This window comes from Manis pentadactyla, chromosome 7, assembly GCF_030020395.1.
Source record: "Manis pentadactyla isolate mManPen7 chromosome 7, mManPen7.hap1, whole genome shotgun sequence".
Lineage (NCBI taxonomy): Eukaryota > Metazoa > Chordata > Mammalia > Pholidota > Manidae > Manis > Manis pentadactyla.
The window spans coordinates 26,500,372-26,525,553 of NC_080025.1; the positions used below are offsets into that span (position 1 = coordinate 26,500,372).

Sequence of the window (25,182 nt, forward strand, 5' to 3'; positions counted from 1 at the left end):
CTAGGTCATGAAGTCTTTGAAGACAGAACTTCAGGATTAGAACTGTTTTTTTTTTTGTATCTGACACACCATAGGCATTGAGTAATTATCAGCTCATAATTTTGGTGAGGTGGTGATAACATTGTCTGTGGATATTATATTCCATAAATGTCCCTGGAGCCTGAAGATAGCTGCCCTGTGCTATTATTTGCAGACACAGGATGAATAAGCTGCTGTTCCTCCCAGGGGAGCCAGAATTCAAGAAAGACAAAGATAATGATAAATAGACCCGGTCACCAGGAGTGAGCATGGTGACTATACAGTAAGAGGAAAGATCATATCAGCCTAAGGGGCAAGTGGGGACGCTGGTCTCACCAGATGGGTCTGGATGAATGACGAGAGGCTTGCAAGGCAGGTACGGAGGCAGGGGGTTGTTTCCTGCTCAGGAAAGAAAACACACAGAGGCAAGGAGGAGCATTATTTGGGGGGATTCTGAGTGTTCAGATATCATCAACATATGAACTATGTGTATGTGATAAATCTGGAAAGGTGAGACACGGGCTTTCTGGGTCAGGCAGAGAAGCGGGAATGCATGATGGAGAGTCACGGACCCGGGGAGTGCTCGAGTGCCGGAGTCACGTGGCCAGATACTCCAGGGCCGCGTGGAAGGCGGGTAGAGCAGCACAGCTGGAAGGTGGGGGCACGAGAAATGAGACAAAACAAAACGATGTTCTTGAACGACCTCAGTGCAAGAAGTCACCAAACTGGATATTATTGGAACATTTCAATTCTGAGTGTCTAGTCCATACTTCCCTCATTCTCATGAGCAGGGGACTGTCAGGCAGGAGGAGAACAGTAAAATGTCTTGCTAAATGATATTTGGTTATCATCTGTTGAGTTTAGAGCAGCCTGAGCACAGGACCAACAGACGCACCTGGGGAGACGGCCTTGCAGAGACAGAGAAGGGCTTGCGGGGCGCCAGGACGCAGCCAGCAGCAGCTGAGAGGAGGCCAGGAAGGATCCTAGCCTCGAGCCTCTGAGAGAACACTTTGGGTTTCTAGCCTTCAGAACTATTGTCCAGAACAACACATTTCTGTTAAGGAAGTAGGAAGGAAAGAAAAGAGAGAGAGAGATGGAGGGAGGTGGGCAGGGAAGGCAAGGAAGGATGAAGCAAGTGCTGTATCTCCAAAGGAGAGCTTGGCTTCTCTTAAGCCCAAAGAAGATGCCTTCCCTGGGCAGTCACATCTACATAGGTATCCAGAGAGAGTCTAGGACTGATCACTGAAAGCCAAATGCAGGGGCAAGCTTGTCAGATGCGATCTCCGGGCACTTGGCGTGTGGGGTCCCCAGGGCCAGGATGGCAGGAGGACACTGCTGCATGGGCTGAGGGCCACCGTCCAGGAGATGTGACTGAACCCTGGAGGCTGAGCTGTCACTTTGCAGGGGCAAGGGTTCCCACTATGCTCCTGGGAGTCTGAGGGTTCTGCTGGCCAGTGTGACGCTGTGGGGAGAAGGTGGGGGGGGAGCAGAGTCCAGAGAGAGCCTCCCTCTCCTAGGTCACTTCAAGCAGCTCCACTCCACGTTTTCCTCTTCTCTAGAATAGCCTTTGCTGTAGGTATCATTTGGACAGAGCAGTCTAATTGAAAACCACTGGACCAGGCATATAAGGCAAACCGAAATGGAAAAGAGATGATCCCTGAACACTAACAAGAAGCAGAAGGTTCAAGGCAGTGGGTGGAAACCCAGACCTGAATGCATCCTCTGGGACATCCCTGACATGAGCCCGGCAGTGAGAACCTAAGGGTGGGTAAGGTATTTCCAGATCCTCAAGTAGTTTACGGATGTGTGAGACAGTCAGCAAGCAGGCTGCACAACCCCATCTGCGTTGGGATAGAGGTGGGCCCAGGGCAGCAGGAGGAGAGGGCACCTTAGAGAAGCCACGGAGGGCTGCCTGGAGCGGGTGACTGAGTTCTGGAGGGGGAGGAGTAGGCTCGCTGAGAAAGGCTGGAGGAGAACTTTCTGGGCTGAGATGATCGCCTGGGGTCCCTGTGGCCCACAGGGAAACCGTCCTCCCTGGAGCGAGCTGGACTGCTTCTCTGGAGGTGGGATCTGTACTTCCACGGCTCTGGAAGAAGTGGTTGAGGTCTTTTAGGCATAAAGTGGGATGCTGAGGAAGCTTCTGGAAACTTTCACAGACAGGGTCCCTGTTGAGATTATATCTAAGAGGGATGGTCGTGAGGCTGGTGTCCGTAAAGGTGTGTAAAGTAGGAATGATTTCTGAAATGGACAAATACATACAGAATATGTACACAGAATATGCACGTGTGTTGGAATTACCCCAACAGTGTGAGAAGACGGCAAGGCTGTCAGCCCCTCAAGGAAGGGGTGCTCACCACCATGCGTGGGGCCTGGTCACCACACACTGACTCGGTTGTTGGGTTGAACCAAATGTTACATGGAGGGTGGAAGAGGGTGCCACGCTGGGCCCCCCAGGGCACGGGATGGGCCTTTCCCGCCCACGGCCAGTGGGGCTCCTGGCCACGTCCACACTTCTGCAGCGCCGCCCTGCCCAGCCCCTCTCAGCACCAGCCCTGCTAGGCTGGAGAGCTGGGAGGAAGTGTTAGGTGACAAAATAAACATTTGGGAATCTGTAATGGTCACACCCAAAGGAAGAATGAGTCAGGACAACCAGGGTCCGCTGTAGGAAGTTCCTTCTGTTTCCTGACTGTTGAATAATGGCCTTACATTCCACTCACAGTTCGACTGTTTTCTCCTCCCAAGCTGTGTTCTCCTGTTCTGCCTTAGATTACATTATGATCTTATTTCACATTTCATATTCTGAAATTCCACGAAGGCAGTTAGGAAGAAAGGCAGATATGGGAAGCAGTAGGGAACAAAGTGAGAATGGCAAAGTATTTAACTCTATATTGGTAAAGTTTTCAGAATCCAATTACAAAATCGACTTGTGGTGGTTTTATTTTCCAGGCTGGTATCTCGGTTCTGCTAACACACGTACACATGCACACATGCATGTATATATGCACATATACATGTGCATGCACACACACACACACTTATTTCACAACTATTCAGGGTTTTCTGCAGAGAACCAGATGCTACAATAACAGCGTATCTGTTAAACTTTTACATGATGGAAGGGTCGAGACAGACTTAGGTTCCTAGAACACAGTGACAATCAAAAGACAACCTTATCATATTTTTGCATTTTATGGTTCCTATTTTTAATTCTAATTTCTGATATTTTTGTTTCAAGGAAGCTTACAAGTTCATTATCAGCTAAACAAGGAAGAAACCCAGGTGCTCATCATCAATGCCGAGAACTTTGCCAACAGAAGGATGCACCACTTGAAGATTATCCAAGAGGGAAGAGAGCTTAGCATTCAGGTACCCTACTTCCCTTCTTCTCCATCAGCCAAATGTGCCCTGGTGCACAACAAAACATTCTTGGGCTTCTACCCAAAGCCAAGTGTGGTGCTGAGATCAGGGGATAGACATGAACTGAACTTGGCTGCAGCCTTTGGGCACTAGACAAGGTGAACTGAAGGGTGCTCCCCTCTACCCTCCAGCTTCACCATCTCCTGGGACCTTCTGAGAAACAAAGATTCCCACATCTGACCTACTGAATCAGCAGTCCTTTTTGTGGGGAGTTAGCAGGTGATCCTGATGCCTGCTCAGGTTTGATAACTCCTGGGCTGGTGTATGACAAGGGAGACACACAGCTGGGGAGGAAATCATGAGAGGCTGGCCAGGGCTCGGGAGGAAGTGTGCCCAGGCAGTGCAGGGGCACAGGTGGAGGGGACGCTGCTCTCCCCGGGGCATCCGTGCTTGATTCCCAGACGAAGTTGGGAGTCACCCGAGTGTGGGAGGGGAGGAGGAGCTGGCTCAGTGGGGAAGAGAGGGAAGTGGGCGGGTGGCGGGTCCATGTGAGCGTCATTCCAGCCGTGGAGGAGCACGGCAGGTGCCCCGTGGGATTCCAGTGGTCCTGGAACAAAGGGCAGGCAGCAGGCGCGGGCACATCTCGGAAGGGAACTGGCAGAGGTCGGCTCATCCTCTTACAGTATGACCCCGATCGAGTCAGCCCTTATGGGGCAGGCACTCAGTAAATACTTATGAACTGAACGAATGACTTCCACGGGCTTACTGTACCCTGTGGAGAAGGTAAACCAGCTCTGTGGCGAGTGAAGGGAAACCTTTGGCTTTTGGGCAGGGCAGAAGCATGGGCAGATCTTCATTTCTCAGGGGTGCTCTGTGATCTCTGCCCAGAGATGCACACCTGGGGGGTGAGATGTCAGACAGGGACCACTCGGGAAGAGCTGAGGAGGCTCGCTGGCGCCGTGGGGCAGCCGTAGTGGGGGATTTGAGAAATGGTTCAGAAGTAACATCAGTGGCCGTGGGTGAACTTTTGGATGTGGCCTGTGGGCAAGTGAAGACTGATTTCTAGTTTTTTTTTAAATGGGTGGAATTCAGAAATAATTCTCAGCTATATGGGACAAATAACAATTTCTGAGTGATTATAATTTAATGGCCTTACCTCTAAAATTTACTCTTGAAATAAGAGGAAAATCTTTGGAGCAAGTGTGGGCTGGGCCGGAGTGGAGGGTGGAAGGGATGGGAGGACGGCTTCCCGTCTGCACAGGTTCTGCTAATTGCCCATCTGGACGCACTCAGGTGAGCGTCTGCACATGGCCCCTCCTTTCTCTCCCACCGTGTTCCTTCCTTCCCCATCTAAAGTGTTCCCAGCAGTCGTTAGTTCATGGCACTGGTGAGCATGTATTGCCAGAGCACCGCAGCATGCAGGCACTTTTTATTTATTAAGTTTAAATCAGTTTATGGGGACAGCCACACAGCACGGTTGCTTCCCTGACACACCCATCCCTTCACCCTATCTAGAGCTTTCCTCCCTCCCCACCCCCAGCTTGGGACAAGCCATTCAGTCCAAACAGGAAAGGTTTGGCTACAGCTCCATCCGCAGCCCCCCCGGCCCCCGGGAGCAGAGTCTCAGGTGTTACTCAGGACCAGAGACAGAAAGTGGTGGGCAGTGACCACTGTACTCAGCCAGCAGGGGCTCTGGGACCTAAGAACAGATCCCTCCCACCCACGGCTTGAATTACTTTCTCTGCTTCTCTTTCCTTTGTGGCTCTAGGAAGGAGACCCTGGGGGACTGACCTGTAGCCAGGGGCAAAGACTCCGGGTGATGATTTGAGAATTGAAACTTGGTTTGTGCTTTTTAAGGCCCAGGTGTCTCCAGAAATGTCCAGGTGGTGGGGGTGAACTTCAGTGTCCTGTGTCAAATACATTGATGACATTAAAACAATTTAGCCAGTTTACCAAAATGCCAGCATAACAACAAACTATAAAGAAGGAGGTTCTGCGCATTTTTGAAATTAAGTTAATTATGTCCTTGGAGATGGCTTTGGGTGTGAATCTTGGCTCTCCTACTTACACCGTGCCAAGTCACTCACATTTCCGAGCTTCAGTCTACTTGGTAAATACCAAATGCAGCTGAGCCCAGACAGTTCTTGCAAAGATCATAGGAAGAAACACAGCTGAAGGAACACGTGTGAAGCCTGGCATCTAGGGCTCTCTCAAAACAGCTGTGTTCTGTTTTCTTCTTTTCCATCTCATTTAATGACTTGAGAAGACAAGTGGGAATCGTAGATTCTGAGGTCAGCAAAGTATCACTAGGCCAGATTACGAACTTCACACATCTGGGAGGTTTAAAGGACTATGATGCTACACCTCACTCACTGTAATTGAAAACAAAAACAATACTAAACCACAAAACTAACTTAAGGAAGTCTAGTAACCAAATGAATCTCTCACTGAATACTTGATTGATTGTGTAACCCATATCATAAATACAGAAGTCCTAAAAGTAAATATTTATGCTAACCCCATGTTCTTTCTCTTTTGTTCTATGCCTTTGCTAGGATGTCCACATTGGCAAGCCAGCCCCTGAACCAGTAGTGGTGCCCCTCTGTCAGGCCAGAGCCCATGCCCCAGCCACCCGTAGCCCTCTAAGAGCACATCTCCTCTCAGCCTTAAACAGACTGGATGGCGACCCAAGGCCCAAAACCCTATGTTACACCTGCAGGTGTAGGACCCTCCAGGGCAGCCGAGGCACCCTGGAGATGTGACGGCCCATGCCTTCACAGCCACAGATAGGAAGGGACTCTGTGCAAGATGTGCACCCATTCACTCGGCAAACCCACAAGAGGAGTTACTTTGCCAGTTTCTATAGTAGGCCCTACAGAAAACATATATTCATAAGATGTCCATGTTCTCAGAAAGACAATAGTTTTGTGGCAGGGGGAGAGAAAAGCAGGTCATAATTTTGAGGCATTTTAAATGCAACTTTAGAGGTAGGAAAAGAGGCATGAGGAGAGCAGTGGAGAGGGCCAGCTGACCTGCCCGAGCCGTCAGGGGCATCATGGAGGGGGGGCGTCCTGGAGGGGGTGGGCTCTGGGGCCATGGGACAGGGCCTGGCACTCCGTAGACACTCAAACAACTGTTGAGAGAGTTTTGTAGACATTCAAATAAAAGCATAAGTGATTTATTTATTCATAAATGAAACAGTCATAAAGTGTATGATTATTATTCACCAGTCATGGCCAGGGACTTGTCCCCCAGCGGAAGCCCCTCCAGGCTGGGGTTTCCGGAGGAGGGTCGGTCTGTGGAGGTGCAGAGGGAGGCGTGGAGAACCGGTGTCTCCCAGGGCCTAGGCTGGGCACACAGCTGAAGGGGTCTTGGCCTCCTGTCCTTCCAGGTGAAACTGTGATAACGAGGATCCTTTTCAAGGATAGCCTCACATGAATATGCAGAGCAGAGCCTGGAAGAAACTGGTTTGACTGGATTGAAGAATGTGGGCAGGGAGGGAGGACTGGGCCTTGGAGTGAAGAGGAGGGGCAGAGCCTGGAAGAAACTGGTTTGACTGGATTGAAGAATGTGGGCAGGGAGGGAGGACTGGGCCTTGGAGTGAAGAGGAGGGGCAAGAGAGGGCACGGGCACTAGCAGTGGGTGGGAGAAGGGTGCTTCCTGGAGGAAGGGCCTGGAAAGGAAGCCTGGGGAGCCCCGGGGGTGGCTTTTACTCCCACTGCGAGGCAGGGTGCCAGCAGCTTGGGTGGGTGGCAGCTGTGAGGTAGCCGGTCCTCCGGAGGTTCAGACCGAAATATTCGCTCCGGAAGGGCCTCCCAGGGCCACACCTGAGTGAGACCCGGTCAGGGTGGACATTGCTGTGGCAGAGGGGCCAGTGATGGCTCTGCGATGCTTGGGAGGAGGGGAAGATGGGAGCCGGCGTCCGTTTCCCATTTAATGTTCATCCTCTGGGGCACTTCCAGAGAAGGCTTCATTTGTTTTTTTGTTCCCAGCAAAGAATTTGGTGAGAAGATGTCAGTGGGGAGATAAATACGGTCGAAAGCGGTACAGAATTTCCTAGGGAGAAGATTTGTGTGAAGCCTTTATTTCACCAAGAGGAAAGAAAAGGGTTTTCAATGTACATTGTGGGAAAATTAGCAACACGTCTCTCATCTCCCTGGAGAGAGGATCGCAGAGAGGGGCCCACTTGCATGCGCTTCGCAGCTGTTTCCAGGTGGGGGGCTTTGGGGGCTCTGCAGGCTCCACTGACGCGCTGTGTTTTCTGTTTTCCTGCAGGTGGACCAGCAGCTCCGACTCAGTTACAACTTCTCCCCAGAGGTAGACTTCAGGGCTGTCAGGTCGCTCACCTTGGACAGAGTCACAGGTGTGTCCCTCGAGTCCGTTCCTTTCCCATGGGCAATGTTAGAATAAAAGACTTTTCTGGAGCCACTTGCTCCCATCACATCCAAGGTCTAGAACCAAGAGTTCTGGTGCAGTAGACGCTGAGACGCATGCCTGGCAGGGTCGAGAACCAGCATTTACATCTACATTACAGAAGCTTGAGTCATGTACATTAACCAAGAAATGAAGAGAATAAGTTTTAACATATTTTCTAATTAATTTCAAAGGTTTCCTTAATTTTTTTTCTTAAATTTACTTACTTTTTACTTAAAGACATTAGGATTTGAAAAACCCAATTATTGGATTGCTCAAATCCTTAATGCTTTCATTCATTCATCAACAATTGAAAAAGGATCAACTTTGGATTTTCCCCTTCTCTAATGGTGATTTTCTTTTTTTCTAGCTGCAAGTTCAATGAATTTTCATTTTATATATGATGAAGGTATTTATCAGGTGCAGGCTAGGTTGAAATGCTTGTATCTTCTCAATGAATTGAAAGTTTTTAAAAATTTTTTTATACCAAAGTGATATTCTAACTTTTTAATATCTGTGCTCTAATCTATTCTGCCTGTTATTAACACAGCTAATTTAGTTTTGCCTTAGTTATTATTTACCAGGTCTGCCTTTTCCCATTATTTTTCCTTTCAATTTTTCTTTCTCTTTAAGCCTTATATCTGATCTTGTGAAAAGCAAGCTGCTGAATCTTGCACAGATTATCTGATCCGGCCATCTCTGTTTTATGAATTGGCAACTGTGAACCCCCTTACATTGTTGGGTTACTTGGACAGCTGGGTTGGTTTCTGCCTCCTTATTTACTATTCAGTGTTGCCTGTGATTCTGTCTTGTCCTTTCCTGAGCTCTCAATCCCAGTACATGCAGGAAACAGCAACTGGAGGCATTTTAAGCAGGAATGGATTTCACATGGGGAAGTAAGTTGCTCACAGAAGTGTGCCAACACTTGTGGTGTGAATTGTTAGTGTTTCCAATGACTCCCCAGGTGTCAGTGCTGATGATTCAGAAGCCCCCACCATCAAGGTCCGCACCTACATTAGGCTGGGGTCAGAGGGCGCAGGGCCCCAGGACTGCACAGTGACTTGGAAGCAAGGGAATCTGAAACACGGCTAGAGGGCACTTCCTGTCGCCAGGGCCGTGCTGGCCAGTAGAAGGCTGCAGGCTCACTAGAGCCTTCCACATTCGGGAACAGTTTCTAATTCCCAGAGCCCAGTGTGCGCCCAGAAACCTAACTGCAGTCAGGTTGGGACGTCTAGTTTAGTCGCATGAGCCAACCAATGGCCACCACCTTCTAGATGGGCTTTTATGTTTCTTATTCCATCCCACCTGCCACTAATAACCACTCTGTGTAGATGCTGCTATTTTCAGTTGACCGACAGAGTCACTAATTCACATTGCCTCATTCCTATACCTTCTACCAGGTGTGATGTCCTTCTAGAGATAAGTCCTTTTGCATTTCTTCTGTGTAAGGGGCCCTTTATCTGAAATAGGTCTTTATTTCCTCTTTATTCTTGGGAGATAATTTTGCTAGATGTACAAGCCAATGTGAAGGTGATCTTGCCTCAGCTCCTGAAAGAATCCTTCAGGTGGGTGATGGAGCCAGCTCACCCTGGCTCATAAGGGCCTACGGTGCACACCTCTGCCTAGGCCTGCATTCAGCGACGCTGTGCTCGTGTGAAATCGGCCAAGCTCAGAGCTTTCATGGAAGCCAGAAGTTCTAGGGCTGCCCTGCTGCTGGTGAGCCAGGCAAACCCTCCTGGGCCCATCTGCATGCCCCCCTCTGTCTGCTGCTGTTGAGCTGGCCGTCAGTCTGTCCTGCCTTCAAATGTGTTCTGACCACCCCCCACCCCTCCAGCCACCAGCTCCTTTTATGGTTATCTCTTTGATTTCAGTGTTTCACAGTTTTATTTGGTTTGTGTCTGGTTGTCGATTTCTTTTTAAGTATCTTATTGGATATGTTTCTGTCTCCTGTGTCTATTTATTAGTTCCTATGTATCTGTATATCGAGTTTATATGTTTCCATTAGTTCTCAAAAATGAAAGAAATTGAAGGTAACACAAATAAATGGAAAGGTATCCTATGTTTGTGGATTGGAAGAAATAATAGTTAGAATTTTACATACTACCGAAGCAATCTAGATTCAATGTGATCCCTATCAAGACTGCAGTGGCACCTTCTACAGAAGTAGAAAAAACACTCCTAAAATATATATGGAAGCAAAGAAAACTGCAAATAGCCAAAGCATTCCTGAGAAGAAAGAATAAAGCAGAAGGCATCACACTTCCTAAGTTCAAAATATATTAGAGGCATAGTAATTAAAACAGAATGGTACTGGCATATACATAGACCAATGGAACAGAATCAAGAGCCAAGACATAAACCCATGCATATATAGTCAATTAATATTTGACAAGGGAGCCAAGAATACTGAATGGAAAAAAGACAGTCTCTTTGGTAACTGGATACTCACATGTGAAAGAATGAAACTAGACCCTATCTTATACCACTCCCGAAAGTTAACATGAAATGGATTAAAGACTTAAATGCAAGACTAGAAACCATAAAACTCCTAGAAGAAAACAGGAAAAAAGCTCCTTGACTTAGGTTTTGGCAATGATTTTTTGGATGTGACACCAAAATCACAAACAACAAAATCAAAAATAGACAAGTGCGACTACAAACTAAAAAGCTTCTTCCCAGCAAAAGAATCAATGAACAAAATAAAAAGACAACCTAAGGAATGGGAAAAAATATTTGCAAATCATATAGCTGATAGGGGGCTTATACCCAAAACATATAAAGAATTCATACAACTCAAAAGCAAAACCATCATCATCAACAAATTAAAAAATAGGTGAAGGACCTGAATAGGTATTTTTCCAAAAGGGTATACAAATGGCCGACAGGTACATGAAAACGCGTTCGACATCACTAATCATTAGGAAAATGCAAATTCAAAACCACAATGAGTTATCACTCACCACAAGGAGATACTTGGATGCTAGCCTGTTAGAACAGCTATCATCAAAAGGACAAGAAATGCTGGCAAGGATGTGGAGAGAAGGGACCCCTGGTGCACTGCTGGTAGGATTATAAATCGGTTACAGCCGCTATGGAAAAGAGTATGGAGCTTCCTCAAAACATTTAGAAAAGAACTGATTTTGATCTGCAATTCTATATGATCCAGCTATTCTACTTCTGGGAATATATCCCAGGGAAACAAAAACACTATGTTGAAGAGATATCTGTGCCCCCATGTTCATAGCAGCATTATTTACAACTGCCAAGATGTGGAAGCAACCTAAGTGTCTGCTGACAAGGGAACAGATAAAGATGTGGTATGTACATGTGTGTAACACACACACACACACACAGGATTATTATTCAGCCATAAATAAAGAGGAAATCTTGTCATTTGAAGGACATTATGCTAAGTGAAATAAGTCAGATAAAGAAAAATACTATGTGATTTCACTTACATGTAAAATTTAAAACAAAACAAAAAACCGAGAAGAGATACCAAATTTATGGTTACCAGAGGCAGGGGATAGGGAAATTGGATGAAGGTGGTCAAAAGGTACAAACTTCCAGGAATAAGTACTAGGGATATAACGTACATGACGGCTACAGTTCAGACTGCTTGTGTGGTGGACATGAGAGTTCTTAAGAGTAAATTCTAAGAGTCCTTATCACAAAGAAAAAAATATATATTTTTGGTGTGTATGAAATAATGGATATTAACTTACTGTAGGATTCAGTTCATGATATATATGTCAAGTTGTTATGCTGAACACTTTAAATTTATACAGTGCTATATGTCAAATATATCTCCATAAAACTGGAAGTTAAAAAAAATCAGGAGGCATGTATAGACCATAAAAAATAGACATACCTGGAAATGAGGTAGCTCCAGATTTTTTTATAGGAAAGCTAGTTTTGTGCTTTAAGACACTAAAGCTCCTTCTTACTAGCAAAACTCTGATATACAGCAAAACACATTGTGTTTCCTCTGTCCTAAATTACTGTGGGGAGCCTCAGTTTTACATCTTCTCATGCCATGTTTTGGAGCACAGATGTAAGAAAGAGGCAAGCAATGACACTATAATTAATATAAATGAATGAAAAGTAAGTAAAAAGGATACATAACCAAAACAGCAAAAACGCTCCTTGTCATGTGCACAAAGTACTTGCTACTTTGGGTTTCTGTTACACCTTTCTGAGAACACCGAACCTTGTGTCTGTAATCTACTACAATTCCGATTTACCACATGAGGACTATAAGGATCAACAGTCCTCAAACCCAAAAACCCCCACCACAGCAACAAGCACAGACAAGGAAAATGGGTAGTTTGCCATAAAGGGCTAGAAGGACCACAGAGATTTCCTTCCTGCAAGTCACCATGACTCTTAAGAGCCCACATATTTAATAATGGCTGTCATTATATGACAGCTCATGATGGGGAAACAGGAGTCTACACCAGCAAAAGCTCAGGGTCAGGCCCTGTGAGGACTGGGGGATGGACGAGCTGATGTTCAGACAGGCAGGAACACTCCACCCAAGCTTGCTGGAGATGGCATGCAACAGTAACTCACAAAAATCCAAGAGGCTAAATATAGATACATCCTTCCAAAAGAAAACATTAATAAGAACCGCATGTAGAGTTATCTTAAACGCCTCAATTGCTAACAGGAGGCGCACCTATGTTCTAATTGTGAAATCACATGCTCAGCAACGTGGCCCAGATGAGTCTTCAGCAACATCCCAAACATACACCTTGTGGGATTAAGGACTGGAGCTGCCGACCTCCACGGTCCAGAACGGAAGCAGACAAACTGAATTCACTATTGTCTAAGAGCTCCTTCTACAATGACTTTTATTATAAATGTGTTCGTTCAGAATAAACCAATACTGCATCCAAGACTATCTGAAAACTTGCTCTAAAGTAATAAAAGAGGAAAAATGGAACCAGGAACCACTTAGAAGTAGAGACAAACAGCAAAGACACCTGCATGGCATGCCAAGCGCCTTTCCTCCTGGCCAAAGTAACAGAAGGTTAACAGAGAATATTTACGTATCTCATTGGCCTATTCAGCTAAAATAAGCTTTGAGTTTGGTAATCTGCATGTGTTCTGTCAACTGAGCTGCCCCTCTCCTCAGTCCTGAGAAGCAGACTGGGAAGACAGTCTTCAGAACCCAGCATCAATGAGAAAGATCTTGACTTTGTTATTTGTGATTCTTTGCTCACGGACAACTACTCCCTATTTGCCAGGAGCAATGTCAGAGTGGTCCTTCAGCATGCCAGCCACGTGTTCATTATGGGTCTTAAACCGTCACTTTTTCTGTGAAGTAGGCTTTTTCCTTCTCTGAATAGGAGCCTACAGAAAAAGGTAAAAACAGAAACAACAACTTCTCAGACAGGTAATGCAGTGAGGATTTACTAAAGACACCCAGAAACCTGCAGCAAGAGATGCAGGGGTTTGGGCCCATTTTTCTGCTTTGTAGCCCAGCCTCACACACCAGGACCCACTGCACACTCCCCGGACACGAAGGACCCAGTGCTTTCTGTTATGATGAAGTCATACCCCCACACCCAGAATAAATGGGCTGGCACAAAAACTACCACAACTATTCTAGGCACTAAGTGGATAAAAAGAGAGGCAGAAAAGCTCTTTGTTTTTCATCTCTATTATCAAGTTTAAGAATATATCCACCATTACCAATAAAAAAGGATCTGAAATAAATACGGCAAAATATAGAGAGAAGGCAAAACTGAGAAACACATGGGCACGTGAAGATTTATTAAATATTACTCTCTATTCTTTTCTGTATACTACAAGTATTAATACCACATAATTTAAAAAATCAACAGACTAAGCAATGATAGGAAGCCATGAAGTGTTCATGAAGTGGTATAATTATACTACTTCATGAAGATAACTGCAAGCAATCTTCCCTTTTAAGGAGTCCTAAAAGCCCACTGAATAAAACATTTACACACACGCAATCGCAAAGAAGGCAAGGTACAAAACTTAACGGTGGACAAGGGAAGGCGGGAGAGAGGAAGGACAGCCTCAGTCTGGGGTGTGGTAAATGGTCCTCATCCTGGCTTTGTCCTTGGACTACACAGATAGTTGATTAGCTCATACAAGGCAATTCACAAGTCTTCATTCAATTACAAATCCCTCCTCTGAGCTCACTCTGGGCTATAGACAATAATATCTGGGTCCCAAGAAATCTCAGAATCAACAAGGACAATTCACTGTCATCAGGCCTAAGGCAGAGCCAGGCACCAAGACCACAGGGCTCCTGGAGGAAGGAGAAGGGGGCACAATTAGGGCCTCGCAGGTCAAGATGGAGGAGGCTCCTATTAGAAGCAGAGAGGGCACATGGGGCCACCAGAGGAAATTCCGTATGGCTGGACCTTCAGAGAAGGCACTGCCAGCACAGAGGCTGGAAAGCTCTCCCCTGCCTGGGAGCAGTGCCTGAGGGCAAGGACAGCCTCTGGCCCTTGTTGGTAGCCGCGCCTGCTGCACCCTGAAAATGGCGCCCTCTTTAAGAGGAAGTCCCTGCATAAGGGAGAAAAACAACTTGGGCAACAAAAACCCATGCAAATTGAGTCTGAGCATATGAACCAATCAGGCCAAAGTGTCATGCTAATTAAGGCCTATGCAACAGCACCAATCAGCGTAGAGCATGAGGCCTATATAAGCAGACCCTTTCTTCCCGTCTGGGTCCTGCCTGACACATTTGTTTCACAAAGAGCTGAAGAGTAAAGCTTTCTGCAGAAGAATCCTGCTGTTGTTGCGTGCTGTTCTTGCCGGCGAGGACAGGGCGCGCGACAAGTGGTGCCGAAACCCGGGAACCAGAACATCACCGGCACAGGGAGGACCCTTCAGACATCTGGAGAGGATTCAGAACTGCAGGACAGAAGAAAGCCCGGAGAAGTAAGTTCCGAGAGACGCGCTTTTAAGGGTGGTGGCTGATGGTTCTCTGTAAATAAAGAGGCACCATGGGAAACGCACCATCGTTAGTCTCAGCACTACAGGCAGTTCTCAAAGAGCGAAATTTGAAGGTCTCCACCAAAGTTTTAGGATCATTTGTAAAAGAAGTAGACCGTGTTGCCCCCTGGTTTATCTGTTCAGGGTCCCTCTCCATCCCGAGCTGGGACAAGTTAGGGAAAGATCTTGATAGGAAGAAGAAGGACGCTTGAGGGGAGGCACTAGACCATTGTGGAAACTGATTAGAGCTTGCCTGCAGGATGAAAAGTGTGAAAAGGTGATAAAGGCAGGTCAGAGAGCCTTGTCAGACATCCAAGAAAGTATGTCAGAAACGGAACGGGAGACAGAGCTAGCTCGCGGCCGAAAAAGGGCCGCTAAAACGAAAGTTAAAAAGCCCCAGAGTGAGGGAGAGAGCCCGTCCAGGGCAAAAGCGAAAGAGCCCCGAGAAGCAGGTGACGACCGCCTCGGAGAAAATAGCAAATATCCCTGGAAAGAGTTGAGGGAACTCCAACTTTCCAATAGGGAATCAGAAGATGAACTAATGTCCTCGGAAGAGGAGGAGGAGACTAGAACCGCGAAGTGCGGAAATAAGGGAACCAGCAAGGCTGAAAGGCAAACCAAAGAGAAAATGAAAGCAGGGTGCTCTCCGTCGCCCACTACTCCGCCACCTTATGTGAGCGGTACACATACTTTCTGTCACCCAGATACCATACTAGCAATTAAGCAAATGTTTCCTGTGTTTGAGGACAACGGGGTACGCTCCCATCAGCCCGAGTCATAAACAAGTTAAAGATTTAGCAGAATCCGTTCGGGCTTACGGAGTCAGTGCTAACTACACCTTAGCACAGATTGAAAGGTTGACAGAGACAGCTATGACACCTACAGATTGGCAGTATGTGACTAAAGCATGCCTTACTAGCATGGGACAATATATAGAGTGGAAAGCATTGTGGCATGATATCAGCATGACCCAGGCACATGCAAACGCTGCCGAAGGGCAACCCGCATGGTCATATGATATGTTGACAGGCCAGGGACAGTGGGTTGCCAACCAGACCGCCTTCCCCACGCAGGTGTACGCACAAATAAACGCGTGCGCTGCCAAGGCATGGAAAGCCCTCACTAACAAAGGGGAAGTGTCAGGCAATTTGACAAAGATTATCCAAGGGCCGAGCGAGCTATTTTCAGATTTCGTCGCTCGCATGATGGAGGCCACGGGTAGAGTATTTGGGGACCAAGAGCAAGCTATGCCCCTAGTGGAGCAATTAGTATTCGAGCAGTGTACCAAAGAATGCAGGCAAGCGATAACACCCTGGAAACAGAAGGGGATGCATGCTTGGCTAAAAGCCTGCAGAGAAACAGGGGGACCACTCACCAATGCGGGCCTAGCCGCGGCTATATTACAAAGCCACAAACAAGCCAGAATTACTAATAAAAATATTAAGTGTTTTCAATGTGGGAAATTAGGACATATAAAGAGAATGTAGAAGCCCAACTTTAGAGCACACAACCCAAAAGACCCCTGGATTGTGCCCTAAGTGCAAAAAAGGCAGACATTGGGCCAATGAATGCCGATCTGTTAAAGACAGAAGGGAAACCCTTAGAGCTGCCAAAAAACGCCCAGAGGGGCCCCCGCCGTCAGGGCCCGCAAATATATGGGGCAACCAGCACACAAGTATCATTTGGGAGCAACCAAGCCCCCCGAGGAGAGCCACTCCAGGTTCCGCGGGATTGGACATCCGTGCCACCACCAGAATAGTGTTAACTCCACAGATGGGAGTTCAACCCATCCCCTCAGACTTTAAAGGCCCCTTACCACCAGATACAGTTGGGTTGCTCTTGGGGCGCTCTTCTGCTACCTTGAAAGGCCTTGTAGTCCATCCCGGAGTTATTGATCAGGACTATGAGGGACAGGTAAAAATCATGTGTTCAGCCCCCAGAGGAATCTACCCTATATCCCCAGGAGACCGCATAGCCCAACTCTTAGTGTTGCCTAGTCTCCATGCCAATTATCCAGCTACCACCACGGAGAGAGGAGAAAAGGGCTTTGGTTCCTCTAATTATAACTCAGCCTTTATAGTATTAGATTTAGCAGACAGACCAAAATTGACCCTTAAAATAGAGGGAAAAAGTTTTGAAGGAATCCTAGACACTGGAGCAGATAAAAGTATTATCTCTGCAACCTGGTGGCCCTCCAAATGGCCTGTAACACAGTCCTCACACTCTTTACAAGGTTTAGGATATGAGTCTAGTCCTACCATTAGTGCCAAACCATTGAAATGGCAAGCGCCTGAGGGGCAAGAAGGTACAGTTACCCCTTATGTGCTCCCACTGCCAGTCAATTTGTGGGGGAGAGATGTTATGCAGGGCCTAGGCCTTAAACTCATTAATGAATACTCCACCCCTGCCCTAGGCATGATGATGGATATGGGATATATCCCTGGTAAAGGGCTAGGGAAACACCAACAGGGACGCACAGAGCCTATCCTACCCAAAGTAAAAAATGACCGTCATGGCCTGGGTTTTTCGTAGGGGCCATTGAAGACGCCATGCCCATACCTTGGCTTACAGAGGAGGCCATATGGGTTCCTCAGTGGCCCCTATCCTCTGAGAAATTAGAAGCAGCTCACCATTTAGTACAAGAACAGCTCCAATTAGGACATTTAGAACCCTCTGTATCTCCATGGAATACGCCCATATTTATAATCAGAAAAAAGTCAGGATCATGGAGATTGCTTCATGACTTGAGAGCAGTAAATGCTCAAATGAGGCTATTTGGACCTGTCCAGCGAGGACTGCCACTTCTCTCTGCTCTACCCAAAGAATGGAAAGTAATCATAATAGACATCAAAGATTGTTTCTTCTCCATACACCTAAACACCAAAGATAGAGAAAGGTTTGCTTTCACCCTGCCAGCTATTAATCATGAGCAACCAGACGCCAGATTTCAGTGGAAAGTCCTCCCTCAAGGGATGGCAAATAGCCCCACCATATGTCAACTATGTTCAGCAAGCGCTAGCACCAATTCGCGAAAACTACCCCAAACTAAAAATCATTCACTATATGGATGATATCCATCTCTGCTCCCCACAATCAGCAGAAGTAGAAGAGGCCTATGTAAAGCTCACTAAATCCCTAGAGACTTGGGGACTGAATATAGCCAGTGAGAAGGTCCAAAAATCTAGTATTAGCAAATTCCTAGGAACCACTATTTCCACAGATGTTATTTACCCCCAAAAGCTTGAGATAAGACATGATCAGCTGCGAACTTTGAATGATTTCCAGAAACTCCTAGGAGACATTAATTGGTTGCGGCCATTTTTAAAGATACCTACCACTGAATTGAAACCGCTATTTAAAATCCTAGAAGGGGACTCACAACTAACATCTCCGCGCTCCCTTACACCTGAGGCAGTGCAGGCCATCCACAAGGTAGAACAGGCCTTAATGACAGCACAATTGAATAGGATACAATTAAATGAACCCTTTGAGTTATGCATCCTTCCTACTCCGGGACTGCCAACTGCAGTCTTGTGGCAACGAGGGCCACTGATCTGGATCCATCCCCAAGCCTCTCAGGCTAGAACGATAGAATACTACCCAGCTGCCATAGCCAATCTCGCTCTGAGGGGAGTAAAAAACTCTAACACATTTTGGGAAAGCTCCAGCAACAATCATAACCCCTTACAATATGGAGCAGATACAAACATTATGTGCTATGAATGATTGGGCCATACTTGCTTATAGCTTCTCAGGAACCTTTGATAATCATTTCCCAAAACATCCCCTCATCAATTTTGCTAAAAATCATCCCCTAGTGTTCCCTCGGGTCACTAGCTTAACCCCGTTGCCACATGGAAAAACAGTCTACACAGACGGATCCAAGACTGGTACGGGTGCCTATGTCCATAACGGCAAAATTGTAACAAAAAATTATACGCCCAATACTCCACAAATAGTAGAATGCCACATAGTTTTAGAGGTTCTACAAACCTTCCCTGGACCCTTGAATGTTGTGTCAGATTCTTGTTATGTAGTTAATGCAGTCAAATCTCTGGAAGTGGCCGGGCTAATCAAAGCATCCAGCACAGTAGCCACTCTGTTCAAGCAGCTGCAATCAGAATTACTTAATAGACGATCACCCTTATATATAACCCACATCAGAGCACATTCGGGCCTTCCCGGGCCTATGGCCCGCGGCAACCAGCTAGCAGACCTTGCGACTAGGAGTATAGCTTTCCCTCTGCTAGACCCTGTCGCCACAGCTTCAAAATTCCACTCACAATTTCATGTCACTGCTGAAACACTGCGCAAGCGGTTTAGCATAACCAGAGCCGAAGCTAGGAACATTGTTCTTAGCTGCCAACACTGCTGCAGTTTTCTTCCCACACCTCATGTTGGGATCAATCCTAGAGGTATTAAGCCTTTACAGGTTTGGCAAATGGATGTAACACATATTTCTTCCTTTGGGAAGCTGAAATATGTACATGTATCTGTGGATACTTGTTCGGGAGTCATCTTTGCCTCCCCATTGTCTGGAGAGAAAGTTTCCCATGTCATTCACCACTGTCTTGAGGCTTGGAGCGCATGGGGGTTACCCCAAATCCTCAAAACAGACAATGGTCCCGCCTATACTTCTGCCAAATTTGCTCAATTTTGTCATCACATGGGAATTAAACATATCACTGGTCTTCCTTACAACCCACAGGGTCAAGGGATTGTGGAGCGCGCGAACCGCACTCTCAAATCCTATCTAATTAAACAAAAAGGGGGAATTGAGGACATACCCCCCACACCCAAAACAGCTATAGCCCTAGCACTCTTCACTCTCAATTTTTTGAACCTGGATGCTCAAGGCCATACAGCGGCGGACCGCCATAATCAGTGGCCAAAAGACCCACAGGAACTAGTGAAATGGAAGGATGTATTATCTAACCAATGGAAAGGCCCGGATCCAATTATAATAAGATCCAGGGGAGCTGTATGTGTTTTCCCCCAGGGTGAAGAAAACCCCTTCTGGATCCCAGAGCGCCTGACAAGGAAGGTCCTGGACAAAGGAGATGACCTCTCTGTGCCTACTGATCCTGCTCTCGTCGCTGGGAACCCCGATTCAGGGAGTACTGAGATGGGGAATATTGTCTGCCTTTCCTAAGCCCATGCCCGTCCGCTTCAATGCAGCAATTTTTCCACGTTTTTTTTACTTCCAACTCTAGCATAAATCTGCCATACCTGGCAAAAGACACCACAACAGCTCCTTTGGGAGAAAACCGATCCTTTGTAACCGACGGATCATTATGTTTCACCACTAAGAATCTAACCAACTGTATCTCCCTAAAGCAGAGAAAATATGGCTGGTTCAGTGATCCGATAACGGGGATCGTGCTTGGGGGGCCCGAGAACCTAACGATCCCCCAGAATGTTCTCTGGATCAATGGAACATTTGTAGACCCTCCCGGAGACCTTAACTCAACCACCAGCCTCCGTCAACCCAAATATGCTCCCCATTGTTTAGGTGATTATGAGGGAGAACCATGGCCCTGGACAGACTGCCAGTCAGCTACAGTGACTTGGGCAGACACACACCAGAGGTTCACTATCTCCCCAGATATGACCGAAGGTAGAAGTTGGGGAACAGCAATGATAAAAGATAGCAATTACTCCCAGCCTATGAACAGGAATCCTTTTCACAAATGGATGCTGTGTGGCATTAATGGCTCTTGTACAGACCTGTCCCCACTATCCGCCCTTTTGGGTGGAGGGAAAGGCGTCAGCTACAACATAACCTATCAGTGCTATACTGATGTGAAATCCTCAAGCCCTACCACTCGTTTCTGTTCCCCGGTCTATTCTACGCAGGGAGCCCCCAGGCTCCCCTTCCCACCAGCTCCAGTATGCCTTTCCCCCCCATTCCTGTTTATCTTGTCCAATGATGGTTTTAACTCCTGTTCCAATACCTCCTGTTTTCTGTCTCAGTGCTGGGATGCGCTTAACTTTACCAATGCCTTAATAGCCTGTATTCCTCGTTGGGTCCCCGTCCCAGTAGACGCACCTAATACCATGACACTGTTTCGAGAGAAACGCGACTTCGGTGCTACAGCCGCTATAGTGCTTCTAATCTCCATATCCGCAGTTGCAGCCACCGCAGCTGGCATAGCTTTAGACACCTCTATCAAATCAGCTACAGAACTCAATAACCTTGCGGAATCAGTATCCTCTGCCCTTGACCATCAGTCCACGCTTGATGGCAAGCTGAAAGGAGGAATAATGGTCCTCAATCAGCGAGTAGATCTAGTGGAAGAGCAACTAGATGTGCTCTGGCAGTTAGCCCAATTGGGATGTGAGCGAAAGTTTCGCGCTCTCTGCATTACTAGCATACAATATGAAAACTTTACGCGAGCAGCTAATCTGTCACGAAGCCTGTCCCAGTATCTTTCAGGAAACTGGTCCCAAGACTTTGATGGAACGTTGGAAGAGCTACGGCGAGAAATAACCCACATCAACTCCACCCGGCTAGATATCTCCGTAGCAGAAGGACTCTCTTCCTGGTTCCACAGAGCTCTCTCCCACGTTAAAGAGTGGGCGGGCATGGCTGGGATGGGTGTATTCATGCTTGGAGGTCTCATGCTCCTACTCTGGTTGTTATGCAGGCTCCGTGCCCGACACAGGCAAGATAAAGTGATCCTTGCTCAAGCCTTGATGGCGGTAGATATTGGCGCCTCTCCCCAAGTATGGCTCAACATGCTCAATAAAGAAGCTCAGCTTTAGCTTGAGGTAGCCCTTGCACCCTGAGCCCTTGTGGCATTGCACCAGGCCCGGGTACCTTATTGCTTACCTGCAGCTTTCCCTAAGAAACTCGCGGTGCAAGAGGGTCAAAGAAAAGGTCCAAGACCCTTTGTACCAGAAGGTCCCAACGTCTGCTAGAGGATGCGAGGCTATGCACTGCAAGAGGTTTTGGACCCCTCTGAGAGACATGCCTGATTGCATAGGGGTAGATGTCTACAAACCCCTCTCCGAAAATAGGACATCAAATGTTTCTGGAGATCAGGCCTCTATCTCTGCCTCAGCTGACATGTTCCGTTCTGAGTTTCTATAAAACAAAAAAGGGGGAGATGTTGGTAGCCGCGCCTGCCGCACCCTGAAAATGGCGCCCTCTTTAAGAGGAAGTCCCTGCATAAGGGAGAAAAATAACTTGGGCAACAAAAACCCATGCAAATTGAGTCTGAGCATATGAACCAATCAGGCCAAAGTGTCATGCTAATTAAGGCCTATGCAACAGCACCAATCAGCGTAGAGCATGAGGCCTATATAAGCAGACCCTTTCTTCCCATCTGGGTCCTGCCCGACACATTTGTTTCATAAAGAGCTGAAGAGTAAAGCTTTCTGCAGAAGAATCCTGCTGTTGTTGCGTGCTGTTCTTGCCGGCGAGGACGGGGCGCGCGACAGGCCCTCAGTAGAGGAGACAATACCTGGCTTGCACCTAACCCAGATCACTGGATCAGGACACTGAGAAAACACTGAAGAACTGACGACCTGCTATTCAAAGCACAGAACAGAAAGCAGGCGAACGGTTCAAAGAACAGAGGGTTACAGGTTTTTTTCTAGAGATTACATACTACTTTCTTTGGTCCAGATTCCTGCAAGGAAGAAATACCCTGTCGCTTCAGATATTCTTCAATTATCTCCTCATCCATTGAATCCACGACAACACTCCTCCACAGTTTCTGAAACTCTGTGCCAAGATAGTAGTTATTCTACCAGATAGGTTTACAAACTGTAGCATCTCAGTGATAGAAATCCAGGCTTCAGTCTCATCTCCTCTGGTCTAAATGAGCACATCTGAGATTTCATTATACAAACAAAGGGAGCCAAAGACAGGAACGGTCAAATCCTGGGCAGTGAGTAACAGAAGGGCCTGGGGACGCACAGTGCATCGCTGAGGACCAGACCTGTGCTCCAGTTCCAGAGAACAGTAAGGGAAGAGGGTTGTGACTGGGCCTCCCTGGTTTTCTCGGGGGAAGAAAGACAGCTGACACTCCTTTTATTTCCAAAAGTTCTCTCCACTGAAATAATCCAAAATTCCTATTCCTTCCTTGAACTTGGAATATTCTATCAGTAAAATGAAACAGGTAGGGAGATGGGGAACCAAAGTTTTATTATGGGAGTAAGAAGCTGTAACAGTTTATGTGCCAAAGAGACTTTTGAAATCAAATAACCTGGAGATAGGTGACTAAGAGGACATAAAAGCTAGGGAAAGGATACTGAGAAACAGTCTCACACCTGCTAGAACACAAAGGAGAAAGGCCTTTTCATTCAGTCTACATCTTGTCCTCAGAGATCCATGGCCCCTCTGCCATATCACTATTTTTGCAACCAAGAGAGATCACAATTGGGACAAGTCCAATATGAACCTTGTTTGCATCTTAAATTCTGTCCCTAAAGACAGGTTCAAATAACCCGGTTACACTTAACTATCAACATCTACTTTCCAACATAAGAACACTTCTTGTGATAGCAAATGGTTAGACATATGCACCCTGGAACACACAAGGGAAAACTCCCTGAGCGCTCTGAGGCTGTTTGCCTAGGCCTCCTGTTCGCAATAAGCCTCACCAACGTGAGCGTGCACAGGATCTCCAGACGCCCAGTCGGCGCAGAGCCGGTGCTGCCCCCTCCTTCCAGACCAGGCCACTAACTGTCACGTGAGTTGTCAGCACAGTCTATTCACAAGCTATACATGAAGTACAAAGGCTATACTGTCCCGTTCCCTCTTTTCTTCCTTCTTACTTATTTCAATACATACTGCATAAAGCAAATGATGTCCAGTTGGGAGTTGAAACTCTCGTGATAATTAGGAAATCTGTTTTCTGCCACACACTGAAAAGCTTTCTGTTGATGGTGACCAAATGCAAAAGATGACAATCTTCTATTAAGAATTCAACCGGGGCACAAAGTTATTCAAAACCAAAACATTTCGAAATAAAAGTTTTTGAATTTCCATAGATATATTATGAGCTCTTTCTCCTATATGCTCAGTGAACTTTCATTTGTATACATTTAAACAAATTACCTAACAGATGACGACTGTTTGCGTGGCTGTTTTGGCCTCCTGGGTGGCTATAAGCTCCCTGACGCAAGGAATTCCATTTCCTCAGGCTGCCCACTCTGTCACCCACTCTGTCACCACAGAACCTAGGCACCCCTCAGCAATCTGGGTTACTGGATGTATGACATACCATTGTCAACTACTGTCTAGGCACCCCAGAGTATCTGTTCTCTTTTTATGTGTTTTTTTTTAAATACAGTTGATACACAATATATTAACTTCCAGCATACAACACTGTGATTCAACAATTGTTTACATTATGAAATGCTCACCACAGTGAGGGTACTTATCATCTATCATACAATTTTTAACTGTTACTTTAAAATAATTTTACATTAACAGAGAAGTTGTGAAATCACACACCTTACCCAGCTCCCCCATTGTTAAAACTTTATATAATCTTAGTGAAATTATTAAAACTAATTAACATTGACACAAGCCTATTAACTGACCTACAGACCTCACTTGAATTTCACTGGTTTCGCCGCCAATGTCCTCCTCCTGGCCCAGGACCCCACACTGTATTTGCTCGTCGTGTCTCTGTGGTTCCCGCCAACCTCTAAATGCACCCAGTCTTTGGTCTCTCATGACCATGACACTTCCAAAGAATTTTGGTCAGTTATTTTACAGAATGGCCCTCTGTTTGGGGTTGTTTGATATTTCTTCATGATTAAATTGCAGTTGGGAATTTGGGGCAAGAGCATCACAGGAAATCTGTGTCTGTCCCTCACATGACACAGAAATGATGTCATGTCTTCTCAGTGCATAATCTCAAGGGTACATGATGCTCCTATGTCTTATTACTGGGGCTGTTCACATTGATCATTGGCTAAGCTGCCATCTGCTGGAGCTCTCTACCATGAAGCTATTGTTTTTTCCTTTGTAATTAATAAGTATTTTATTGGGTGACCTGAGACTAAGCAAACACCTTGCTTCTCATGCTGTCGCTTACTAACTTAGCATCCACTGACAGCTCTTACCTGTAACAATTATTACTTGTGCATCTGCCTAATGGCAAATTCTTTTCCATCATTCCTTCTATAAGTGTAAATTAGAATTCTACTATAAGAGCTGTTCTTTCCCTAATCTATTTATTCCATTTTTTATAGTTATAATTTCGTATGGACTCATGGATGCTGATTTTATTTCAAGGATTATAATCCATTACTACCATTGTTTATTTTGTCTTTCAAACATCCTGACTTGGGTCACTGAGAGCCACAGACTGTTCCTGTGTCTTTCTGACTTGTTTCCCTTTTCATTGTTTGTTTCTTGTTTTTGTTTTGAGCAGTCTCTTCTTTCCTGGCACCAAA

General features: G+C 46.3%; 1 protein-coding gene across 1 annotated transcript in view; it reads right to left on the reverse strand.

Annotated features, from left to right (window-relative positions):
- The window catches only part of LOC118909964 (general transcription factor IIE subunit 2-like), an 86,800-nt gene that overhangs the window by 10,262 nt on the left and 51,356 nt on the right, over positions 1 to 25,182 (reverse strand). Inside the window, 1 exon segment of the mRNA XM_057504999.1 lies at positions 5,167 to 5,282. Within this exon segment, the coding sequence (XP_057360982.1) occupies positions 5,167 to 5,282 (116 nt within the window).